The 20,954-nt window shown below is 44.2% G+C and overlaps 4 protein-coding genes and 1 non-coding gene across 11 annotated transcripts; 3 read left to right on the top strand and 2 right to left on the bottom strand.

Annotated features, from left to right (window-relative positions):
- The first annotated feature begins 23 nt into the window (after nt 1-23).
- Nucleotides 24-95, top strand: trnag-ucc (transfer RNA glycine (anticodon UCC)). Its single transcript has one exon. It is a non-coding gene; the product is annotated as a tRNA-Gly (tRNA).
- A 1,003-nt stretch (nt 96-1,098) lies between these two features.
- bend7 (BEN domain containing 7) lies at nt 1,099-5,294 on the top strand. Of its 3 annotated transcripts, none has more exons than XM_029841824.1 (10): nt 1,099-1,396; nt 2,163-2,240; nt 2,349-2,680; nt 2,998-3,118; nt 3,189-3,535; nt 3,704-3,811; nt 3,927-4,044; nt 4,134-4,247; nt 4,350-4,391; nt 4,771-5,294. In XM_029841824.1, the coding sequence occupies exons 1-10, from the start codon at nt 1,333-1,335 to the stop codon at nt 4,821-4,823; spliced, it is 1,377 nt and encodes a 458-aa protein (XP_029697684.1). In that variant the 5' UTR covers nt 1,099-1,332; the 3' UTR covers nt 4,824-5,294. The 3 variants fall into 3 exon arrangements, with proteins under 3 accessions (XP_029697684.1, XP_029697683.1, XP_029697682.1); XM_029841823.1 differs by having other exon boundaries at nt 2,349-2,690; nt 3,002-3,118; XM_029841822.1 differs by having other exon boundaries at nt 2,349-2,690; nt 2,999-3,118.
- A 551-nt stretch (nt 5,295-5,845) lies between these two features.
- Nucleotides 5,846-9,786, top strand: sephs1 (selenophosphate synthetase 1). Of its 3 annotated transcripts, none has more exons than XM_003967096.3 (10): nt 5,846-5,934; nt 6,903-7,025; nt 7,114-7,210; nt 7,474-7,577; nt 7,658-7,765; nt 7,896-8,050; nt 8,220-8,310; nt 8,408-8,507; nt 8,789-9,001; nt 9,321-9,786. In XM_003967096.3, the coding sequence occupies exons 2-10, from the start codon at nt 6,930-6,932 to the stop codon at nt 9,533-9,535; spliced, it is 1,179 nt and encodes a 392-aa protein (XP_003967145.1). In that variant the 5' UTR covers nt 5,846-5,934; nt 6,903-6,929; the 3' UTR covers nt 9,536-9,786. The 3 variants fall into 3 exon arrangements, with proteins under 3 accessions (XP_003967145.1, XP_029697713.1, XP_029697712.1); XM_029841853.1 differs by lacking the exon at nt 5,846-5,934 and adding an exon at nt 5,998-6,414; XM_029841852.1 differs by lacking the exon at nt 5,846-5,934 and having other exon boundaries at nt 5,998-7,025.
- Nucleotides 9,145-17,321, bottom strand: cpt1b (carnitine palmitoyltransferase 1B (muscle)). 2 transcript variants are annotated; one of them, XM_003967098.3, is made up of 19 exons: nt 17,167-17,321; nt 15,793-15,945; nt 15,562-15,701; nt 15,269-15,440; nt 15,061-15,162; nt 14,339-14,476; nt 14,172-14,249; nt 13,851-13,958; nt 13,683-13,767; nt 13,139-13,334; nt 12,873-13,058; nt 12,685-12,790; nt 12,491-12,607; nt 12,226-12,390; nt 11,979-12,113; nt 11,631-11,783; nt 11,425-11,538; nt 11,257-11,349; nt 9,145-11,179 (listed from the first exon to the last, which is right to left on the bottom strand). In XM_003967098.3, exons 2-19 carry the CDS (start codon nt 15,931-15,933, stop codon nt 11,045-11,047), a joined length of 2,364 nt encoding a protein of 787 aa, XP_003967147.1. In that variant the 5' UTR covers nt 15,934-15,945; nt 17,167-17,321; the 3' UTR covers nt 9,145-11,044. The 2 variants fall into 2 exon arrangements, with proteins under 2 accessions (XP_003967147.1, XP_029697711.1); XM_029841851.1 differs by having other exon boundaries at nt 15,793-15,964; nt 17,167-17,318.
- A 692-nt stretch (nt 17,322-18,013) lies between these two features.
- On the bottom strand, nt 18,014-20,865 carry LOC115251091 (actin-binding protein IPP). 2 transcript variants are annotated; one of them, XM_029842136.1, is made up of 8 exons: nt 20,453-20,865; nt 20,002-20,190; nt 19,744-19,928; nt 19,270-19,621; nt 19,033-19,178; nt 18,796-18,950; nt 18,571-18,728; nt 18,014-18,472 (listed from the first exon to the last, which is right to left on the bottom strand). In XM_029842136.1, exons 1-8 carry the CDS (start codon nt 20,693-20,695, stop codon nt 18,287-18,289), a joined length of 1,614 nt encoding a protein of 537 aa, XP_029697996.1. In that variant the 5' UTR covers nt 20,696-20,865; the 3' UTR covers nt 18,014-18,286. The 2 variants fall into 2 exon arrangements, with proteins under 2 accessions (XP_029697996.1, XP_029697997.1); XM_029842137.1 differs by having other exon boundaries at nt 20,403-20,547.
- Nucleotides 20,866-20,954: the final 89 nt, after the last annotated feature.

The raw sequence follows: 20,954 nt of genomic DNA, 5'->3' as shown, positions 1-20,954 counted from the left end.
TCTGGCGTCACTGAGTACGCGTTGCGATGGTGGTATAGTGGTGAGCATAGCTGCCTTCCAAGCAGTTGACCCGGGTTCGATTCCCGGCCATCGCATTTGTTTTTCAAGTCTTTTAAATCTTCTAGATAATTAGATGACCGGGAAATCAACAAAAATATCATCTTTTCATAGATTTCATTCATTTCTCCCAATGTGTCAGCAAAAAAATTATATATAAATATATAACACGAAACTATATACTGATAAAGTGTTGTGCTTTATAACTCAGCTAAACTGCAGGAACCATCTATTTATCTATTTTTATATTAATCTATTTTCTATTTTATAGTTTTCTTATCATTTTCATTACTTACGCACAACAGTGTTTGAACTTAAGCAGAACCTTAATTGAACAGATTTGAATGATCCTCCCTTTACCGTCATGAAGACCCTGATCCTTGAACCTCTCCAGTGCACCTCGTCCATTACCAGTACAGCTGGAAAATAGATTTTCGCAATGAATTTGAGATTTTAACAAACTCTTGAGGGGAGCACAAATGAGAATGTATAGGGAGGCTGATATAGGAGAGATATTTTGTTGCTGTTTTGACTCTTGCAGGTTTTCTAGGACATGGCAAAGCTTTCCTTGGTGGATTAATGAAGGCTTAGAGCTTAAATATAAAAATATCTGCTACTATCGGAGCATCTTGTAGAAGTTCAATATTTTCTGACAAGTTTTCTACAGAACTTCAGGTTTTGATTTGATGGGTTTTAAAAAAAAAAAAAAAAAAAAACCATCTATTGCAATGCGGTGTTGATCCAATATATCTTTGGTGTTTTTGACAGATGGGATTTTGTTTGTTTGTTTACAATGATATCAGGTCATAGACTGTAGTTAGCAATACTTCACGATGATAAAGGAAATCGTTTTATACAGTAATCATGACAAGTTTCCCAGATGAAGTTGCATTCTAGCTTTCTTTCACATGCCAATGTTTTATTTGGACGCTTACCTTTATGATGAGAATATACCATAAGGTGGCGCAAAAGGATATGTGACGGGATTTTTTTTTCCTTTTTTTAAATATTAAAGTCATTAATTTATTTACATGACGGGAAGGAAGAGGCGGCATCACACAGGGAACTAAAGCTGAGCACAAATACCATTTCCCACATGGATTTAAGCTTAACGCGGTAAAAAATGTGGCGTGACGACAGGATGTGCAGTGCGGACTGAGGCGAAATTGAACTGATTAACAAGGCAGACGGACAATGATTCTGCTGAGTGCATCTCCGGTTCCGTCTGTCTGAGGAGTGATCGACCTCACCGGAGAGGCTATATTCCTGCTGAAGATGGAGTTCGGGGAAAGGAAGAGGAGAAGGAAGTCGCAGAGCTTTAAATTGGTCACGGATGAAGGTAGGCTGCGGAGAATACACGCAGGACCTTGCAAGACGCGCGTCTGTGTCTGGGTGTTTGTCTGGCGCTGTGTGCCAACACAGACGACTCTATAAACAAAAGCCACAGCCGAAGACAATACCGACACTGTGCACCTCGCCTTTACCCGTCAGTTGATTCAATTGAAAATTAAAGTGAAAAATACATATAATAACACCGCGTCTCGTCCAGACTAAGTCATGGTTCGTATTCTTAACATGCAGCAATTTGCTAGTCCTGACTTTTTTCCTGAGGGTCTAGATGCACTGAGGCCACCTCTCTTTGCTGCACTTCTTCTAACCACCCACAGGTGGTCGTTACAGGGGACGGGGGAGTGTGCATGGAGGTGATGGTGGAGCGCCATCAGCTGTCTGTCTGCAACACTTCGTCAAATTAAGGGGTATTAACCCAACAAAAAAATGATCTAAATGTGTGCCGCCAACTATTGAAGTAATTGGTGACTTGTAACAACACAACACCTGTTCCCAGTTGTGTGCAGCAGGAGGTGTGAGCTCCCATGGTCCCATGTAAACATGGACAGCAGAAAAAGGAAGATTGTTTAGCTAAAAGATTAAATAAATGTATCTTGACACAGTTGCGCCAGCATGATTTCTGGAGTCTTAAGCTTCTCCCACATGTCGACGTGATGCCTAGGCCTTTTTTGGGGGTGAATTGTCCCTTCAAACTTTGAAATTATTAAAGCCATGCAGCAGCTATGAAGTACAAAACCTTGCTTGCTTTCTTGCAGACTCTCCGTGCACGACGAGTTCAAGTTCTAGCTGCAAAGAGGTCAACAGTTCATCCAATAACTCGGCTGCTCCTGATGGTATGCGCCATCACAGGGATTGTTATACTTTCCTCACATATATTAATTTTTTTTTTTAAATCTCACTTCTTACTGTTTAAAATAACTTTTTTGTGTGTATGTGTGCAGTTTGGGTGGGAGAAGAAGGCATGGAGATCAAGCGACAGATCACAGGGATGATGAGGCTGCTCAGTGACAAGTCTGGCAGGGTATATCAGCGTACAGCGACCGAGCAGGACAGCACAACAAAGGAGCCCCTGGGCAGACATCTGTCCTGGCCACAGCAGCCGGCACCTTTACCAGGTGACCAGCAGTGCAACAGCTGGAACGCTGCAGGAAATCCAGGGCCTTCGCCATCATCCATATCCATCAACTCCCCCAACAGCCCAGGCTGTGGACAGCAGGGCACCTGCTCCAAGGCCACGAGGATCAACATCACCAATGACCTGAACAAAGTCCATGAATCAAAAGGTAGGACACAGCTATACAATACTTATCAGTGTAAGGAATAAACTGGTGTCTATGAGTGGGTAAGATATCAAGCGGCTGGTCGTTGGATAGAGAGTAACATCAGTCCAGTTCAATGCAATCTACCTGTTTAACAATGGAGGATCATTTTTTAGTGCAACAGCAAAGTTAAACAAAGAACTATAAATCAAAAGCTCAAATAGATTTGTGACATGGAAGATGGAAAATATAAATACTCATATTCCATTGTCATAACCAGAGAAAGGGTATTTTTGGGTGCACAATCACTTACCAGTAAGAATGTCTTTCAGCAGTTTCTGCCCCTCCTGCTGTGCCAGAAGCCCCCTGCTGTATGTGTAACTGTAAAGGCACCTTGCAGGCTATTTTGCGGGAAATGCGTGTGATGAGGAGGCTGATGGTGACTCAAAAAGGTCAGTCGATGAACAAAAACCACTGAAGTAAGAGTGAAAGAGTAACACTAAAATGTGCGGCTATTTTCAGGGTGCATTTACAAAGAGAAACAGGCAGCATTACCGGGTCAACCTGGTCTTGGATCAGGCCCAGCAGCCCACTGTAGGCCACGCAGGAGGCGGTCTGTCTATGGAGTCACGCCACATCTCCTTTCTAGTATTAGAAGAGCATCTCTTGCCACTCTGGATGCTCCGCCACTCAGAACGGCACCTGCAGAGTCTGGGCAAAAGGAGGGCTGTGAGGAGCGAGAGTCACCTACGCCCAGCAGTGACCCCGTCTTCTCCAGGACATCGGTGCCGCCGCCTCAGCACCAACACATCAATGTCAACAACACACCCAATTCTCACCTGAATCAAAATCAACTACTAGAAGTACCGGTAATGTGATTTTTTGTTTGCTTGTTCTTTTGTTGTGTGGCTGTTTAAATTACCTTTTTTATATTTTCACTCACTCTAATATTGTTTTCTTCAACCATCTAAAACACAACTTCTGCTTCTATACGTAAGATTCTGATATACTTTTTTTCTAAATGTATTTATCTTTAGCCCGACGTGCGTCTGGCAGAGGATTATGACATATTTATCTCGAAGGCTCAGCTTGACTCAATTTTGGTGAACTACACACGATCTGGAAGCCTGCTCTTCAGGAAACTGGTGCGTATCCGTACACATATACAGTCATAAGTCATCTATTTTACATTATATATTATATAATTGCATTGAGATAAATAGCGAAATATTTTCCAATATTGAGTAACAATGTGTTTAGGTGTGTGCCTTCTTTGATGATGCTACTTTGGCTAACTCATTACCAAATGGTAAAAGGAAAAGAGGACTGAATGATAACCGTAAGGGCTTAGACCAGAACATCGTGGGCGCTATTAAAGGTACAGGAGAGAAAGATACGGATAATTTAATTTGTCTTTTTGTGTCAGGATGGTACAGAAGCGATGTAACTGCAGGACATGTATTAAAGTGTTTACAGAGAAATACTGCACTGAACATAGAATAGAGAAGTTGCCTGGGCCAAGAGATTGGGTTCAAATCCTTCAGGATCAAATCAAGCTTGCCAGGAGAAGGCTGAAACGAGGTACCACAGACTCTTAGCATCATTTTTTTTACTTGGTAGTGACCTTAGAGGCGAAGGATACTTACAAAGTTGTTACGTTTTGGCTTTCTGTTGTCTCTGCAGATGCTGCAGAAGTAGAAGAAAGCTTAAATGGACCTTCTACAAGTATGAACATCATTTATACAGTATCTATATACCCCCCTCCCGGCGATAGGATTTGTAAAGTCAGTTCATTTTTATTGATGCTTTATAAACATTTCAAAGAATATTTACATGTTCACAAACAGCGAAGTTTAATATTCCTCCACATTATTCCTTCTGTTGCATTATATCTCTGGCCCCTACCCCCCACCCATCCTCTGACTCATGCATTTTTGTCGGTGTGCTACTGTAGTATTTGAATTTCTCATGCAGCTGACAAAAATGTAAGTTAATTAATGTAACACCTTGCGCTACCACCCTCACCTCCACCTCTGCCATTCTGTCTCTGGAGCCTTTCTGAGCTCCTGTTGCTATTATTTAATTTTCTTCTTTGGTTTTTCAGGCTGTAACACACCTGGGGCTGTGAAGGAGAGTGTGGCGAACATGAATGGCTGATCCAAGGCCAGTGGCCTTACTGCAGATTTGTTGTTGGATTAGAAAAAAGAAAAAGAAACAGGATCGAATAAATAGAAGGCCGGCTTAACAATCTGCTTTCTTAAAAAACAAAAAATTGCACACAGAAACAGATCATGGCATGCTATTTACATTCACGTCTAAAGCTTTAAAGCATATCTATGTTTCATTTTTCCAAATTGCAAGTCTAAAAGCCTATACATCCATATATTTTTCATAAATTGTACTACTTTTTACAAGAAGTCGTCCATTGTGATTTGTGCCTTTTTAGTGAGCTGTCTTTCACTCCAGCATCGACCTCAATTACAGATACAAAAAAGTTATTGATGTATTTTGGGCTACTTATCTGTACGTTGCTATCCAAAGGATTATTTTGTTAGTTCGCACATGTGTTCTCAATATTGTGGTAGAGTCGCCCCCTTTCCTATCATTAAAAACCGTTTCATTTTAAAACATGCTTGCTGTTTTTTTCTTTGAAAAAACTATTTTTAATAAACCTTAATTGAAATAGAAATAACTCAGAATCCTTATTCGAACAAAGTAAAAAAAATATAACCATAAATAAATGAAATTCCCACGTTTGTTGCAATGCACAGTTTAATAAACTGATGCCACAATTGATGGTTTATGCACTTGTGTTTTATCTTTGAAGCACTTTGATTCATGTTGCGATATCTTAAAAAAATCTTAATCTTAATCTTATATGTTATGGCCGCAATTGGAGGGAAAACGGTAAATTAAAGGTACACTCCATTGTAGAGATTTTGTTGCCAGACTTCACAGTCCCTTAAAGGGGATGTTAAAGCCGCCGCTACCCAGGTGAAGGACCCCTTGAGAGCTCGAAAAATCCCTCTTTGTATTGTCAACCATAAAATGTCACGGTAATCCAAAGCATGACGCAATGTTGAAAATTCATTAAAATATTATAAATTCATTGGCAATAACTCTATTTTATCATGAAGCGTTTCTTATATATAAGCAAGAGAGGTTTTATTTTTCGTCAGGCAATTTCTTAGGACGCTCGATTCAAGCCCCAATGCATTCTGGTGCCAACCCCGCTCTTCTGTCGAGATCCACCGCTAACGTGAAGCTGGTAAGGATAAACTGGTCAGAGGAATTAAAGGGGAAATGTTGCAAGAATATTACTCCGCTTTGGTCCTAAAATAGCACCCATGGCGATTGTAAACACTTTTATTGCCCCATAGCATTATACGCTTCTCTCAAGTTGCACATTTGCAGCTGTTTTATTGACACGAACTCTGATGTTGCACACATCGCATGGCGCGGGACAGGAAAGGGTTAATTTTTTCCGCCGCCGACATTTTTGCTCGGCGCTCTACGGCAACTTTTCAAGCTCCATGTGCAACGAGCTGGCATTACCTTCAACTACTTTGTGCCACATGCAAACTGTCGTGTGTGCTCCCAAACGTTAGCGTCGGCTCGACTCGGACTCTTTCTGCTCTTTGTTGCACACAACCGATTATTGTCCTGAAAACATGCGTGCGGCGGTGTTTACGGACAGGAGTCCGCACGGAAGCGAAAGCTTTCAGAAAAGACAAAAGAGAATGATGTAGTGGGTGCAGTTTCTAAATCGGGCGCCGGGATTTTAAATAAGCCAATGAAATGGACTTGTTTACCTGTGTTCAGTACTCAGATTGGCGGTTGGGGACAGGGTTGAATGAACTCGGCAGCACTTTTAGCTCTGGAACGCTCTCTCTGACTAACTATGGTTGCAATAAATGGAAATCCAAGACACCAGTAACTGATCTGTCTTCTGGCTTTTAGATTTCCATGTTATGGCAGATCTGTCCTTTTAGAAATGACACGACATCGTTGTGCATTATCACATGTGCTGTCAGTGGTGGGTGTGAGCAGCTAGGAGATGTTATTGTCTTCAATCCCTTAGTGTATAACTTCCACGTGAATGAAAACACATCCAGAAAAAGTCAGTTTAATTAAATGATGGGGTGTATGTGCATCTTTATGTAAGATCTGATCATGTAAGTTATTGTATTTGTGATAATTGCTGATGTCTTGTCTCGCTGATTTGCCCTTTCCCAGTGGTGAAGGCCCAGACTTTCATCAGACATGTCGGTGAGGGAGTCTTTTAATCCCGAAAGCTATGAGCTGGACAAGAACTTCAGGCTCACACGCTTTGCTGAGCTCAAGGGTACAGGCTGCAAGGTTGGCTCAAAACTCTTTCAATGCACATCCTTCATAAATACATTCACTTAAAGAAGAAACATGAAAACATATATTTTTTTGGACACAGGTACCCCAAGACGTGTTACAGAAACTCCTAGAAACTCTCCAGGAGAACCACTTTCAAGAGGATGAACAGTTCTTGGGAGCAGTTATGCCTCGACTAGGTAACTGATAATTAATTGCTATAAAGGGGATCCTAATATCTAGCATTAGCAGACATATATAATTGTCTTAAAGCATTAACTTTATCTTGAACCTTACACTAGATAAACTGGGTGGTTTAGAACACTGAAATAAGACTCAAATTCAGCTCACTTCAGCATTTGCTGGCTTGAATTTTGTAGCTTTTACTGCTGTCTACATGCTAAAACATGACGTTAACCACACCAAAGTACCGTATCAACACAGATTTGTTTTGTCATTGAAGGCATAGGCATGGACACGTGTGTCATTCCCCTCAGACATGGAGGCCTTTCTCTGGTTCAGACAACAGACTATATCTACCCCATTGTAGACGACCCTTACATGATGGTAAAGTCCTGTGGCGTTCTCCACTTATCTGAATTGTTACGGTTTGATTCAGATCTAATTCTGTTGCTTCTGTTTTGCAGGGGAGAATTGCTTGTGCCAATGTTTTAAGTGACCTGTACGCCATGGGAGTGACGGAATGTGACAACATGTTGATGCTTCTGGGCATTAGCAACAAAATGTCTGAGAAGGTACGCGCTTTGTGGATGTGTCATATGCACAACAACATTCTGAAATCAGCTAATCACCCATTAAAATGTCCGTGCATTATGTTTTTGATTTAGGGTTTTGATCAGCTGCTAATTTCTTGGCTCTTTATAGGAGAGAGACAAAGTAATACCACTGATCATCCAAGGATTCAAGGATGCGTCAGAGGAGGCAGGGACATCTGTAACCGGAGGACAAACAGTGCTTAACCCTTGGGTAGTGATGGGAGGAGTAGCTACAACAGTTTGCCAGCCAAATGAGTTTATCATGTGAGAGCTGATTCCAGAGAATACAATTCCATGATTCATTCTACATTTGAATACCAATGTCAATACAACCAACTGGTGTTTTTATTGTGATATTTTTTCTGTTTTGAAAAATATTATATAAGTTTAAGTTGCAAATAACTAGTGACACCGATTATGTTGTGTTTCCTAGGCCAGATAATGCAGTCCCAGGAGATGTGTTGGTGTTGACCAAACCACTTGGAACACAAGTGGCTGTTGCAGTACACCAATGGCTAGATATTGTAAGTTCACCCTCGCGTTCTGATTGATCTTATCTGAGTATCCAATATAACCTGATGCTTTTCAATATGCATATTTTTTAAATGTATTCTCTTGCAGCCTGAGAAGTGGAACAAGATCAAGCTGGTAGTAACTCAGGAGGATGTAGAATTGGCTTACCATGAAGCCATGATGAACATGGCCCGGCTTAACAGAACAGGTACACCTGCTACAAATGTCTCAACTATTGACTATTTCATTTTCATAACAAAACTTATTTATTATTTACTGAGCACTCAGACATATCCCACCTACATTGAGTGTAAACAGCACCCCCTGGTGTAACAACGCTGTAATATATCTATGAAAACATTTCTTTTCCTGAATAAATTATATAAATATAATGTTCAGAATAGTAAAATTACATTTAAGATCCAATGATTTGTTTTTACATGATAGTGTATTCGAAGTCATGAGTCGGTTCTCTGTTTTCTCTCACAGCGGCTAGTCTCATGCACACGTTCAATGCGCACGCGGCCACTGACATCACGGGCTTCGGCATTCTCGGCCACGCACAGACATTAGCAAAGCAACAACGGAGCGAAGTCTCGTTCGTCATCCACAACTTGCCAGTACTCGCAAAGATGGCCGCCGTGTCCAAGGCCTGTGGGAATATGTTTGGTCTCATGCATGGCACCTGTCCAGAAACATCAGGTGTGTGCGTACGTGTGTGTGTGCCTGATACAGCCTCATTGGTAAATCTGATAATATGAATAGTTAAACTAGAAAAGTGAGTGAATAACTTCAAAACTGTAAAAAAAAAAACATGACCAAAAAACGTTTTGAGCAGATATAGATAAGTATGATAAAGCTTTAATCCTTAATAAACATGAGATGCAGGTGTGAGCATCATAATATCTCCTGTTACAGTAACAGAAATACAATAAGAATAGACAGAGTTTTAGATTCCAGTGCCTTTTCAAATGCATGTCCGTGTTTGGCGCCTATCTGAGTTACAACATCTCCTCCTCAGGAGGTCTACTCATCTGTCTCCCCCGAGAGCAAGCCGCCCGCTTCTGTGCCGAGATCAAGTCCCCAAAATACGGCGAGGGCCACCAAGCGTGGATCATCGGGATTGTAGAGAAAGGAAACCGCACAGCTCGCATCATCGACAAACCGCGGATCATAGAAGTGGCACCGCAAGCAGCTACGCAGAACGTCAACCCAACCCCTGGTGCAACTTCTTAATCGTCCTCCTTTGCTGCTCCATCGACAAGGAAGCAGCAGCAGCAGTGATTTTAGACACATAAACTTCAAAACCATCCTAGCGTGTTGAAATATTTACACAAAATAGTCTGTACATGGAAGAGATCAGGTTGGCGTGTATGTGCATTAAATACGGACTCACGCAGTGGCCCAATCAGCCTGCCATCTCTAAGTGGACTCAACCTACACTATCATGATAAAATTGGTCTGAAATAGAACATACTTACAACCCATTTGCCTTTGTGTCTGTTATATTGTTTTATTAAATGTGTGTCATTGACAGGCAGCTCGCGATAAAAGCCACGGTGACGGCAGCGATCAGATACCAGGGATTCATTTTGAATCTTAGAACGTCTGGTGCCTCCCTAGGTCTTTTGCCCTCGTCACTAAAGCGGACCACGTGACGTTGATCTGTTTGTCCTTTCGCTTTGTACAGTTCTGAAGTCTAGTTTTAGTTCGTTGTATAAGATGCCTTGCGAGAAAGTGAGCGTGATCGGAGGGGAGTGTTTTTTTATTACTTTGGGTTTTTTTGTATTGTCTCACTTAAACTAATAAATATTCAAATTGAGGTTATTTTTTGCCAAATATGCAGGTGCTTGCCCGCTGGGGTGTGATGTCCAACATGATTTATTCTGAAATGATCGACTATCCTATAAACTCTATTGATGTCCCAAATATCTTCAGGACATTTGGACTTGCGTGGAGTTTTTGCGGTCGCTGAGATACTAAAGTTCTGGTCAACCCGTCTCCTGTTGCTTTTTAGGTTGCATCTAGTTTAACCCTATAATGTGAGAGTGCTGTGACCTGAGCTGCCTCCAAAGTCCGTACTTTTGCCGATTCCCTATAAACAAAAGAGCCCTGAGTAAATAAATCGATGTCAGCGACGGCACAGGAAGTCCAACAAATGTACGAGTTTTATCTTTTCGGTCAAATGGAATACTGCTGGTAAAATGAAAACCTCTGCAGAAATTGCTGCCGTAAGGCCAATTATGGTCTGCTCCAACATGATCACGCTTTAAGGGGGTCATAAAAGGCCTGAGAGTGTCGCTCGAATCAACACGTTCATTTCTTTATGTTATTGTGTTTCACTTTTGTGTAAATGAGCATTTTTGCTCCAGGTCAGACACAAGTCTCACTCGTAATAATTGAAACCATCATCTCAATTGTGAAGCCAATACTCTAGAGTTCACCTAGCCTGACCTAAAACAAGCCTCCACTAGCCACACTGGGAGATCTATCCCCTGATAAGGAGGACCGAACCTCATATTGATATATTCATAAGAGATTTTCAGGTTTATTCCTGTACATCAGCATAATATACAAGTTTCAGCTGAAAAAACCCAAACTTCTCATTGCTAAAGAATACATACTTTACCCACCACTGAAAAAAGTTGTCTTTGAAATGTAAATATAAATAAATAAGTTCTTTTGTCAGTGGAATGACCGGCTTCCATCGAGTCAAAGTGCTATCTTTTACAGCCACAGTATCGCTCATATGTGCTTCTTTCCATTTTCCAGCGGCGTGTGTTTTCCGTTCTCCACCGTCTGCCTTTGCTTCTCTTCTGTGAAGAGCGCCTGGATGTCCAGCATGGCCTTCTGAATGTGCTGGCCGAAGCGGTACGAGTCCTGCAGGATGGCAGCGAAAGGTTTGAGCGGTAGCAGAAAACGGATGTGAATGGATGATTACGCTCTCGTGGCTGTACCGTGTGAGGGCAGGAGAACTTGCTGGAGATGTGGAATGTGATCAGGTTTTCACCAACAATTATGTAAGACACGCCGTAGCCATCATCAGCCACCTGGAAATGGACAAGAATTACCTAAAAAGATTGTCCGAATTACCGAGAAGGCGGGATGCTGGGATTATAACTCACTGGACCAAATCCTCCACCCGCACCCACATATTTAGGAAACTTTTTGATGTCCACTAAATTGAGTTGCTGCTGAGGAGTCTGACTGGTGGACAACCTCCACGGTTCTGAAAGCACCTGGAGGAGGAACACAGAAAGCAGCAAAGCCGTTTTACGAAGATGTACAGAAAACGCGCAAAGAAAGGAAACAATTCGGGAGTCGTTCTGACCTTTTTAAGGAACGGCGAGTCAACGTTGAGATATTTGGAGATGATGTACAGACACAGGAGATGACGGTCGATGCCAGAACCGGTCATGGCCAGGCGATACATGTTTTGGTGCTTATCTGCTGCCTTCCGAAACAGAGCGAGTCGCTGGGCATTCTGACCGAAGACACAAACCAGGGTGACCTTGTGTTGCTGTTAATGTCAGTTTAACAGGGTAGGAACATCAGAGCGTTCAGAGTCCAGGGCAGTGAGACACGGTGACACTCATCCATTCACAGCGTGCACCTGCTCCCCCACCCAGCTCTACCTTCATTGGCTGAAGTGTATGAAACACAATGCTGAGGAGCTTACTGTCGAGTCGGCGCTCTCCATGGCTTTGACGAACGCGACGGCCTCCGACGTGCAGGAGCGTACCGTCTCTGTCCGCCCGTCTCTGAACATACGGGTCATCGACGACTCGTAGGTCAAACAGAAGAGCCCTTGGTCCTGCAGAGGAGTCAGGTTGAAAACATTTAGTCACGTTGGAGGACAAAACAGAAAGAGAAAAACAATTTCAGCACCATTCCTCATATAAATGGATGATGGGAGGCTCCCTCACCCTGAACTGTGCCAGCTGCAGGGCCATCTGGATAAAGGCATCGGGACTGGTCCTGCACTTCTTAATCAGTCCCTTCCCAAACTCGTGAAAGAGACAGCCATAGAAATCCACATCGTCCGCGATCCGCTTGGCTGACACATACGAAGCCTCGATGATGCTTTTGCACTGACAGGGGGTGAAAAATGGGAAAGCGTGTTCAGCCAATGTCGCTTTATTAGCTTCAGGTCACAGCAAGGACGGGTGAAAGGCTGGAGTGTACCGGTACCTCCACTGGAATCTGCCACTGTAGCCGGCTGGGATACGGCAGACCTTTGTTCACGTCCCCTTTACAATGTCCTTCCTCTGTGTAGCCGAGGTGGAAGCAGTCTGTTGATAGGACATACTACAGGCAGAGAGTATTGTGAAATACTTGATTAAAAATTGTTTTTGAATTAAATGCAGCGCCGTCATGATATTTACCTCCCACATGTGTCCCACGATGGGTGCGTCAGCCCAAGAATGCTCCACATTGATGCCCATTTTGCCATTGGGGTATGAAATCAGTGTGAATGATTTATCAAACCACCTGAGAAGAGACAGAGGAAGAGAAAAGTAATAGCACCAGATGCTCCTCGGCCTTTTAGCAAGAATTTCCCGGCTTACTGCACCTGTCGTAACACTTTCCGTGAAGCAGGGATTTGGCGTAACTGTCGAGGGAGCGCGGCCTTGCCTGGTCGTAACCCTGCGGCTCATCATCAAGTGTCAGGAAGAAGGCAGCCGACTCGATGGCGTCCAGGGACACTTTGTTTAATCCCTGGGAGAAATACTTACTCCTAGCCCGAGCCCATGGAACTCTAAAGAAGAGAGGATATCAGAGTGAGAGATCCTTTTCTATTTGTGGATACGGTGTGACGGTGCCGCGGGGCTCCCGTGCCTGTTTCCTGCAGTCAGGGCAGCTAGTTTGAGTTCTCCCTGTTGGGGCTCTGACGTGTCATTGAGGATCCTTTGGAACTGCAGCTCGAGTTCACTGGGTAAGAGGTGGCGCCCGCCAGTGTACAGCCACACTTGGAAGAAACGGCCCTTGTGGTACACGATGAGGTGCTTTCGGTCAGTCAGGTGCAGCACCGCATCTAAAAAAACAAGGAACAAAGAGGGGAAAGGGAAGTGATGTCATGGAATCGACCAGATTACTTCAAGTCACACTAATTAAAAACAAGCCAGCTGGCAGTCACCTTTCACCCACATACCAGAACCCTGATAGAGCGGCCCACTCGGCCGAGGGCACAGTAACCCAACAGTGGAAACATTAACCTTGGTACTGGTAAAGGTTGAAACCAGCTCTAGTTTATGGCCTCAGTGGGTTATGTCCAACAACTTTTAACAGCTGGGGTGGAGGAGCTTCCATTTCAAACTTAAAATGACCAGCAATCTGCCAAAATGTGTTCATTTTGCCATTTTTGCTGCGTGGGCCTGCCTACCTGTCTCAATACCAGGGAGACGGGTGGTATTAAACATCCTCTCCATCTGTGTGGAGCACATCGGAACTGTCCCCAGTGCCCGCAACTGGCCGGGAGAAGGGAAATTAGATCAGCACCAAGGCCTCGGGGAGGAAAAGCCAAGTGGGTTTCAAGGAGGGTGATATTCACCGGTGCATGTTCGCCACGTTCCAGCTTGCGTCGGTACTGCAGCATTGCGTGCACCATGTTTCCGGCCCTCGCAGCCTGCCGGTGTGTTGGGGTTATATACAGGAGGTCCTTCACATAGAGATATTCAGCACACAGACCGTGTAAAACATTGTTTATTGCACACAGAAAACAGTGACACCCTATTTTATGACTACTTTATTACAGGGAAATAATGTTCTGTTTTCTTTTATTTTTAAAGCACCTATCACTCTCCTAAAATAATAGACATAGTTACTATTTTTAACTGGTATAGCCACTTGACATAATGACAAGGTTTCTTACCATGATATAAAAGTTACTGTTGACCATGATGGGACTCCTGCTCCTCAGGTAGATGTACTCCTCCCACCAGTCACTTACCTGTAGCAGAAAAACAGACATTTATACTATGATGAGGCATTTTACGATTTGAGTGAAATCAGGAAACACAAATTCTAAACACAACTCACATAATTGGTGGCCCACCAAGACTTCAGGATAAGGTATCTTTGCAGCTGCGCAGCTTTAGAATCTTTAAACTCTTTGGCCAGAGTCACCATCTGGTCGTACTCATCACTGACCAGCAGGGGGCGGACTGATTCAAGGTACTGTGGGGGCAAAAGTAAGCTGTCAGGTGATGAGGTGGAGCAAACTGGAGCACCACGTCAGCTTAGTGGATATATCTATTTGCTGTTTTATTGCACATCCAGCTGTCACAGGTCAGCTCTGTGAACAGCTTATGTACTAGTCCAACTCACTGTCAAATCATTTTGTACAGCTTTGATATGCAGACCACCCTGAAACGCCCTTGCAGCTCCAGCGTCCCCTATTGGTCTGCCCTGACAACATCCACCGGACCTCTGATCACCATTCAAGTCACCCTAAGTATTTGGTCTTTGGGTGTGTGCTGATGCAAGCAGAGCTATGGCTATGATGAAGGGCTTTAGCCGGAAACAGTGTTTGGGCGAACTTTATGGGCCAAATACCATCCACATGACTGAATGCTTTTAATAGAATGTTCCATTGTAGCAAGATGGTCGGGGTAATTTCCATTAACCATGAGTACGTCCACAATGCTTGAGTAACGGTGACATGGACCTCAATGTAATCAGTTCAGTAATGACGTCTGAAGCATATAAAATATAGATTTTATTTTGGTGTTGGAGACTGTTAATGCTGCGTGTAAACAAACCCTGTGAATTGTGTCATCTACGCTGGGGACAGGAAGCCGAGGCAGCGAGGCCTGGAAACTGTAAAGCAGCGGTCTACGGCCAGAGAACATCTTCACGAGGGTCTGTAACAGAAACATCCCCCTGAGAACATCATCACTGGGATCTGGAACAGACTAAAATCATCTGGGTAGATATCAGAGAAAAGAGGAGACACAAGGAGAAGCTTACCAGCCACACTTTGGTAGAGGTGCTCATTTTTCCATGAGATTCAAAGATCCATCCATGGTAGGACAGTAGAGCTTTGAGGGTGTATCTCAGCAGGTAGATGAGGAAGAGCCACAGTCCCGTGGCAAACAGGATGGCACTCAACACGGCTCGGGTCTGCACTGACATACAGTCTCTGCTCAGAAAGGGTACAACAATGTCTTTATCAACAACAGAACAGAAGTGGAAATAATGTGGTTCTGCCTAAAACAAGAATCTGAGTCTGAACCACAGACAGAAGGTGGAGGGCTCCTGACCTGTATGGCAGGTTCTCCTTCATTGCTTCGATCATGCCAAGAGAGGGATCCACCCGGGTGTACAAGGAGCTCATCATGGCGATGACAACAATGAGCCAGCTAGATGGACTGGCGGGATAGACACCCGCTAACACACCGTTCTGAAAATGTAACCCAACCAATCGATCATTATTACGTCACAAGAGATTCGCTCTGCTCTTACCAATAATGCCAAGATCCGAGTGTTCCTACCTTAAACTGGATGGCTCGCTTCTTCCACGCAGTTAGTCCTGACAGGTAGATGTTCTTGATGACCTCTTGACTCAGTTTTAGCTCCACGCCATCTGGTCGGACAGTGAACTGGAAGCCCACAGCCTGGTGCGCCTCAGCCATCTCGAAATATAACTGTCATGGAAACAAAAGTCTGCCTATCGTTTATAAATGAATGAAGGTAACATAAGGAATTTATGCATTCATACAGCCTGATAGTAGCATGAACAACATTCATAAGTAGAAAAAAAGCATACTTCCACCAAGCAGCTCATTTCCTCACATTTGTGAGTTACACCCAAAACTAATACTCCAATTAATTGGTATACCTTTACTAAGTGTTATCGTATAGTGCTGGTCTGTTATTTGGGGGTTGGCCTCGGTGAAAGGATTGATGATTGAGGAGGCAGAATATAGACAATAATTCTGAGAGGATCGAGGCACTTAAGGAGACCTGAGGTCTTCCTTTAATGGGGGATGCTCACCTAAAACACAAGAGCTTATTTCTCCATATGTGACAAACTCGTAGTATAGCTTACGTATAGGAAGTCGGTTACATAAAATAGGCCACTTTATGGTCAGAGACCATTGTCTTTGATCTTCGGAAGATCAAAAATCAAAGTCCCTCCAGAATCCAAAGTCTCTCCAGAAGAATAAATGATCTCTTCCTCAACATTTCCTCCAAATTGAGTTATTTTGCTAAGAGGCAAGCAAACAAATGCCGGCTGCCCCATGACCTCCTTGGCAGAGGTAATTATATTACTAATAACCACTACCGCTGCTACTGCTAATAACATTTAATGATATAAATTATATTTGCCAACAGAGAAGTTAGAGAAGTAAAAACAAATATTTTGTTGTTTGTGCTAATGATGTAGGACGTCACATGTTATCTGTGAAAGAAGAAACACAATATTTGGAGTACACACACGGATTTACGTCATGCTCAGGGTGATGGTTCTAGGATTTCTTTTTCCATGTCATATGAGGGAAGTCACCAAGTGGGACAAAGTTCAATGGCCAGATATAGCAGTGCACCGACTGAGCATGTGCACGGACCTGATGTGCATGGAAACATAAACACTGGCTACAGCCGGCAGATGGATGACAAAACCTCTGAATCTATACAAACCGTTTTGCTCAACATGAATGTCTGTACAATGGGTTAAACCCTGACCCTGCCTGAGCTGACTCAGCAGAAATATCCACTATTTCCTCATATAAAAATCACACATAATGTAACACCAAAAAAAGCAGGACAGGTTAAACTGTTAAACTTTCTATGTAAACTTTAGACAAAGCCCCTCCGTTTTACACATTTACATGTATCGCTGAAGAAGAATCACAGTCATTTACCTTTTGTCAGACCAGAATCAGAATAATCCACTCATGCAAAGAAAAGCTGTGTGTTTGGTGTGTCAGCCTGTGTGTAGTGACTCCAGTGCCCTTGTCACGGTCAGGTAGTGACATCACAGCAGCCGTCTATCCCTCCCTCTTCTCCCCTCACACCACCCGCCCTCTCACCTCTCTCACCCATGGCATACTTCTGCTTGTAACAAGACACCGAACACGAGGGGGGGTTCGACCTCACGTGCCTTGAGGTTCCGGCTCTGTGAACATTCAGTGCTGAGGATGTTGCTGAGCAATGTGAAATTCGTTCGAGGGAGGTCAGGTGCTAGTTCAACGTGATCGCAAGAAACTGTTCCTGTGACCTGGATGTCAGGAGGTTCAGGCAGGGAGAATCTGTTGATGTTTAGGTAATGGAACAGCGCTTGTGCAAGTGGTGCGACAATAGCTCATCCAGAGAGCTTCCCAGTGCTACAAAGGTCACTGGTTTGTGAAAGTGTCCTTAAACAAGATAAGTGAACCTATTGTAACACCAAAACTTTGTCTGGTTTTGGTGAGGTGGGTGGTCAAAGGGGGCAGTGGTAGCTCAGTCTGTGGAGAAGTCTGGCTGAGAAGCAGAGGGTTTCTGGTTTGAGCCCCGGTGCAGACAAACATGGAGCAAAAGGAAAATGGCTCTGGTAGTAGGGAAAGGTTTCAGAACACCTTCAGGGCCCTTAAGGCAAGGTACCAAACCCATAAATGCTCACGCACCCTGCCTTTGCCCATATGTGTAACCTTCCTGTGACCCTGAAAAAGCAGTCAAACAGTTAAGTGGTCAAAAGCAACTTTGAAACACAATGTTCAGCACTGTAAGGTATGGATTTTTGTATGATTTTTATTTTTTTTATTGGCGCCACAGTCTCATGACACACAGTTTGGACTATTCTCAGCTCTAAATAGTAAAAAACCTTCAGTCTCACAGACTCATGTGTAAAGCATACAGGGATAAGCAAACAACAAGTCCCTTAAAAAACCTCTCCAGAACACACTTTAAATCTTAGTCTGAGGGTCCTCGCGCTGCTCCTCTTCAACCACAAAACCCTAAAGAAAATGATAAAGTGTGGGCCTAACCAGCTCAAAAATAGCACATTTAAAAACACAGATAAAAGATAGCTTCGTAGCGGGTAGCAATGGGTAGAGGGGGAAGATCTCTGGTGGACAGAGTTTGGAGGTCCATCTGAATGATGGTGTTGTGCTGTATACTTGGCATCAGGAGGGCCTGATCACCTGCAAGTGTCCCCTGACCAGCAAATGCCACCTTCTCGGCTGTGCGTACCTGCAAGGATGAGATGGAGGAGGCAGAAAAAAGACCGGTTTTCACTTTTGATAACTGATAATGACCTCGGAATCATGGATGACACATTTTTACAGTACCTGCTCCCATCTGCGAGACTGCACGCAGAAGGAAGTCACCACACTCTCCGAGTTATTCCCACCTATCACAATTAGCCGGTCAGTGGCCCCCAGGAAGTAAAGTGCAGGGAGGTCTGCATCTGCTCTAGTCAGAGTAGGAAGAAGCTCAGACCAGGAATCTAATGTCAGAAAGATCAGAGTTAGGGTTAGGGTTTATCTTGGCCTTCCTGCCTCTCTCAATATTACCATGCTTCGTGTTGTACTGCAGCAGCAATTTCTCTCCTGTTCTCTGGATGCTCCCCAACACATAGAGACAGTGGCCGTGGCTAGTGGTTAAAGGGATGTCATGGGACAAGGACATCGTAAACTGGAAGTCAGTGAGCGGCAGTGAGGACACAAACCTAGGACAGAGTTTATCAAAGCAGAGATGAACAATCAGGGATCGATCGTCCTAAAGCAGCCTTAAGTGGAGAACACACGGACCTCCACCTGCCTTCCCAAGGGTCATAGCGCTCCACCGCCGTATAGAGGGTCGTGTTGGAGTCGGGGGTGATGAGCGAGTCCAAGTACCAGCCTCCCACGGCATATATGCAGCCCTCGCAGGCCACTGCGCTGAAGTGTCGTCTATGCTGTGGATTCACCAGAGAAGAGGAAATGACCCAAAATGGGTGATATGTATGGGTCATACTGTACCGCTCAACCACTTGGAGACCGTCCTACCTTCATCAATGGGGCAGTGCAGGCCCATGTACCAGTAAAGGGGTTAAATCTAAAGGAAGCCATCTTGAACTCCCAGCCTCTCCTAACACGCTGCCGGTACCCTCCAATGATGTACAGGTAGTTATAGAGGACCACTGTGGTGAAACACCACTTGTCAGCCCTGAATGGGAGCTCTGTAACAGGGTGCCAGCTTCCGCTCTCCTCCGACCCCTCCAGGGTGAAGACGTGTCGTGCAGATTCTGTCTCCGAGTCGTTCCAGGAAGTCAGGTTTTCCTTTCTGAGGCTGCACAGATGTTGTCTTCCCTCCATCCTCAGGCGGACAATTTCATCCTTCTCTTCTCCGCTCAGACCACTGAGGCCCGGTTCAGGTTTTAAGAAGAGAAAGCAACATAGAGAAGCAAAATTAAAACGGATTTCATGGATTAAATTAAATGGATTTCAGGTCAGCAGTGACGGTACAGGGGGTTTGCATACGTCACAAGATGGGGCATCTCCAGCATGTTCCTGCTCATGTAGGCGAACACGGTTCTCTTCAGTTGCTCACAGCAGATCTCCTGAGCCAGACTGAGATAGGAACAGCAGTTGTCTGGGCTGAGTTCACCCTCCAGAACTGACAGGCACTCGGAGAGGAAAGTCTCGGCTAGGAGATAGCTGCTGAGCTCCAGGTAGGGAGGAACAAACACTTTTAGAGAATAACAGTGATCACCACACAAGCTCACACAGTCCTCATACCTGGATGTGTGCGTCCAACTCTTTCACAGGGACAATAAACCTGTTGTGGAAGGAGAACTCAAGGAAATGGTAGAAGACGGAGGAGGACACGTGATCCAGCTGGACGAGGCTCTCTGAGGTCTCTCTCATTCCGGACTGTGACAAGGCTTGGAAATACTCGCTGCACTCCGACAGTCTGAAGAGGTCCACCTGAAGGGAAGAGGTCACCCAAGAGAAGAGATGAACCACAGATTCTGGAGCTGTGGGCTGGGTTTCTCCTGTGGGAGCGGTCATAGTTTATCCATTTTCTAACTTTGTTCAACATTAAGGTTCAAACCAACCAATCAGGGAACACCATGCCATGTATATAAAATCATGTTACATGTAAACTCTCTTAAAACACCAGTGAGAAGCTGTTTTACCTGTTGAGCCTTTCATTTCAACCCGTTTGGAACGGTACCTTCTTACTCACATGGAATATGTGCGTTCTGGTTTGGACTGTAACGCTGGACTCATCTGCTGGACGGTGGTAGTGACGGAGGGCCTCGTTGGTTTTCCACTCCTCTAACTCGGATTTGCACGGTCCCCTGGTACCTGGCCACACTATCCAGATGTCGGCTGCTGATAGAGCCCTCCAAAGACTGGTAAGGCTGCATTTCAGCCACACAGAGAACCACCCAAAGACCACCTCTAAACCTCGCCGGACAGCTTTCATCTGATTTACAGGAAATAGGTCTGATTTCTGTTTTAGAATGGCACCAAGAGTCCACAGCGTAAGGAAAACCCCCAATAAAGAATTCCAAACATGCAGGAGCGTCGCAGTGCAGCGTTAAAGCATCAAGAGTTCCAGTGCATCCCATTAAATCCAGTCAAACCACGAGCGTTCACTGTTTCAGGAGTTTGACTTTGCTGTGCAGTTTGAGTGCACGCTCTATTTTTGGAGCATGTTATGGGAGGTGGGTCAACACGTGGTC

Source organism: Takifugu rubripes, chromosome 9, assembly GCF_901000725.2.
Source record: "Takifugu rubripes chromosome 9, fTakRub1.2, whole genome shotgun sequence".
In the NCBI taxonomy this organism is placed as follows: Eukaryota; Metazoa; Chordata; class Actinopteri; order Tetraodontiformes; family Tetraodontidae; genus Takifugu; species Takifugu rubripes.
This window is presented reverse-complemented; position numbering and strand designations above follow the sequence as displayed.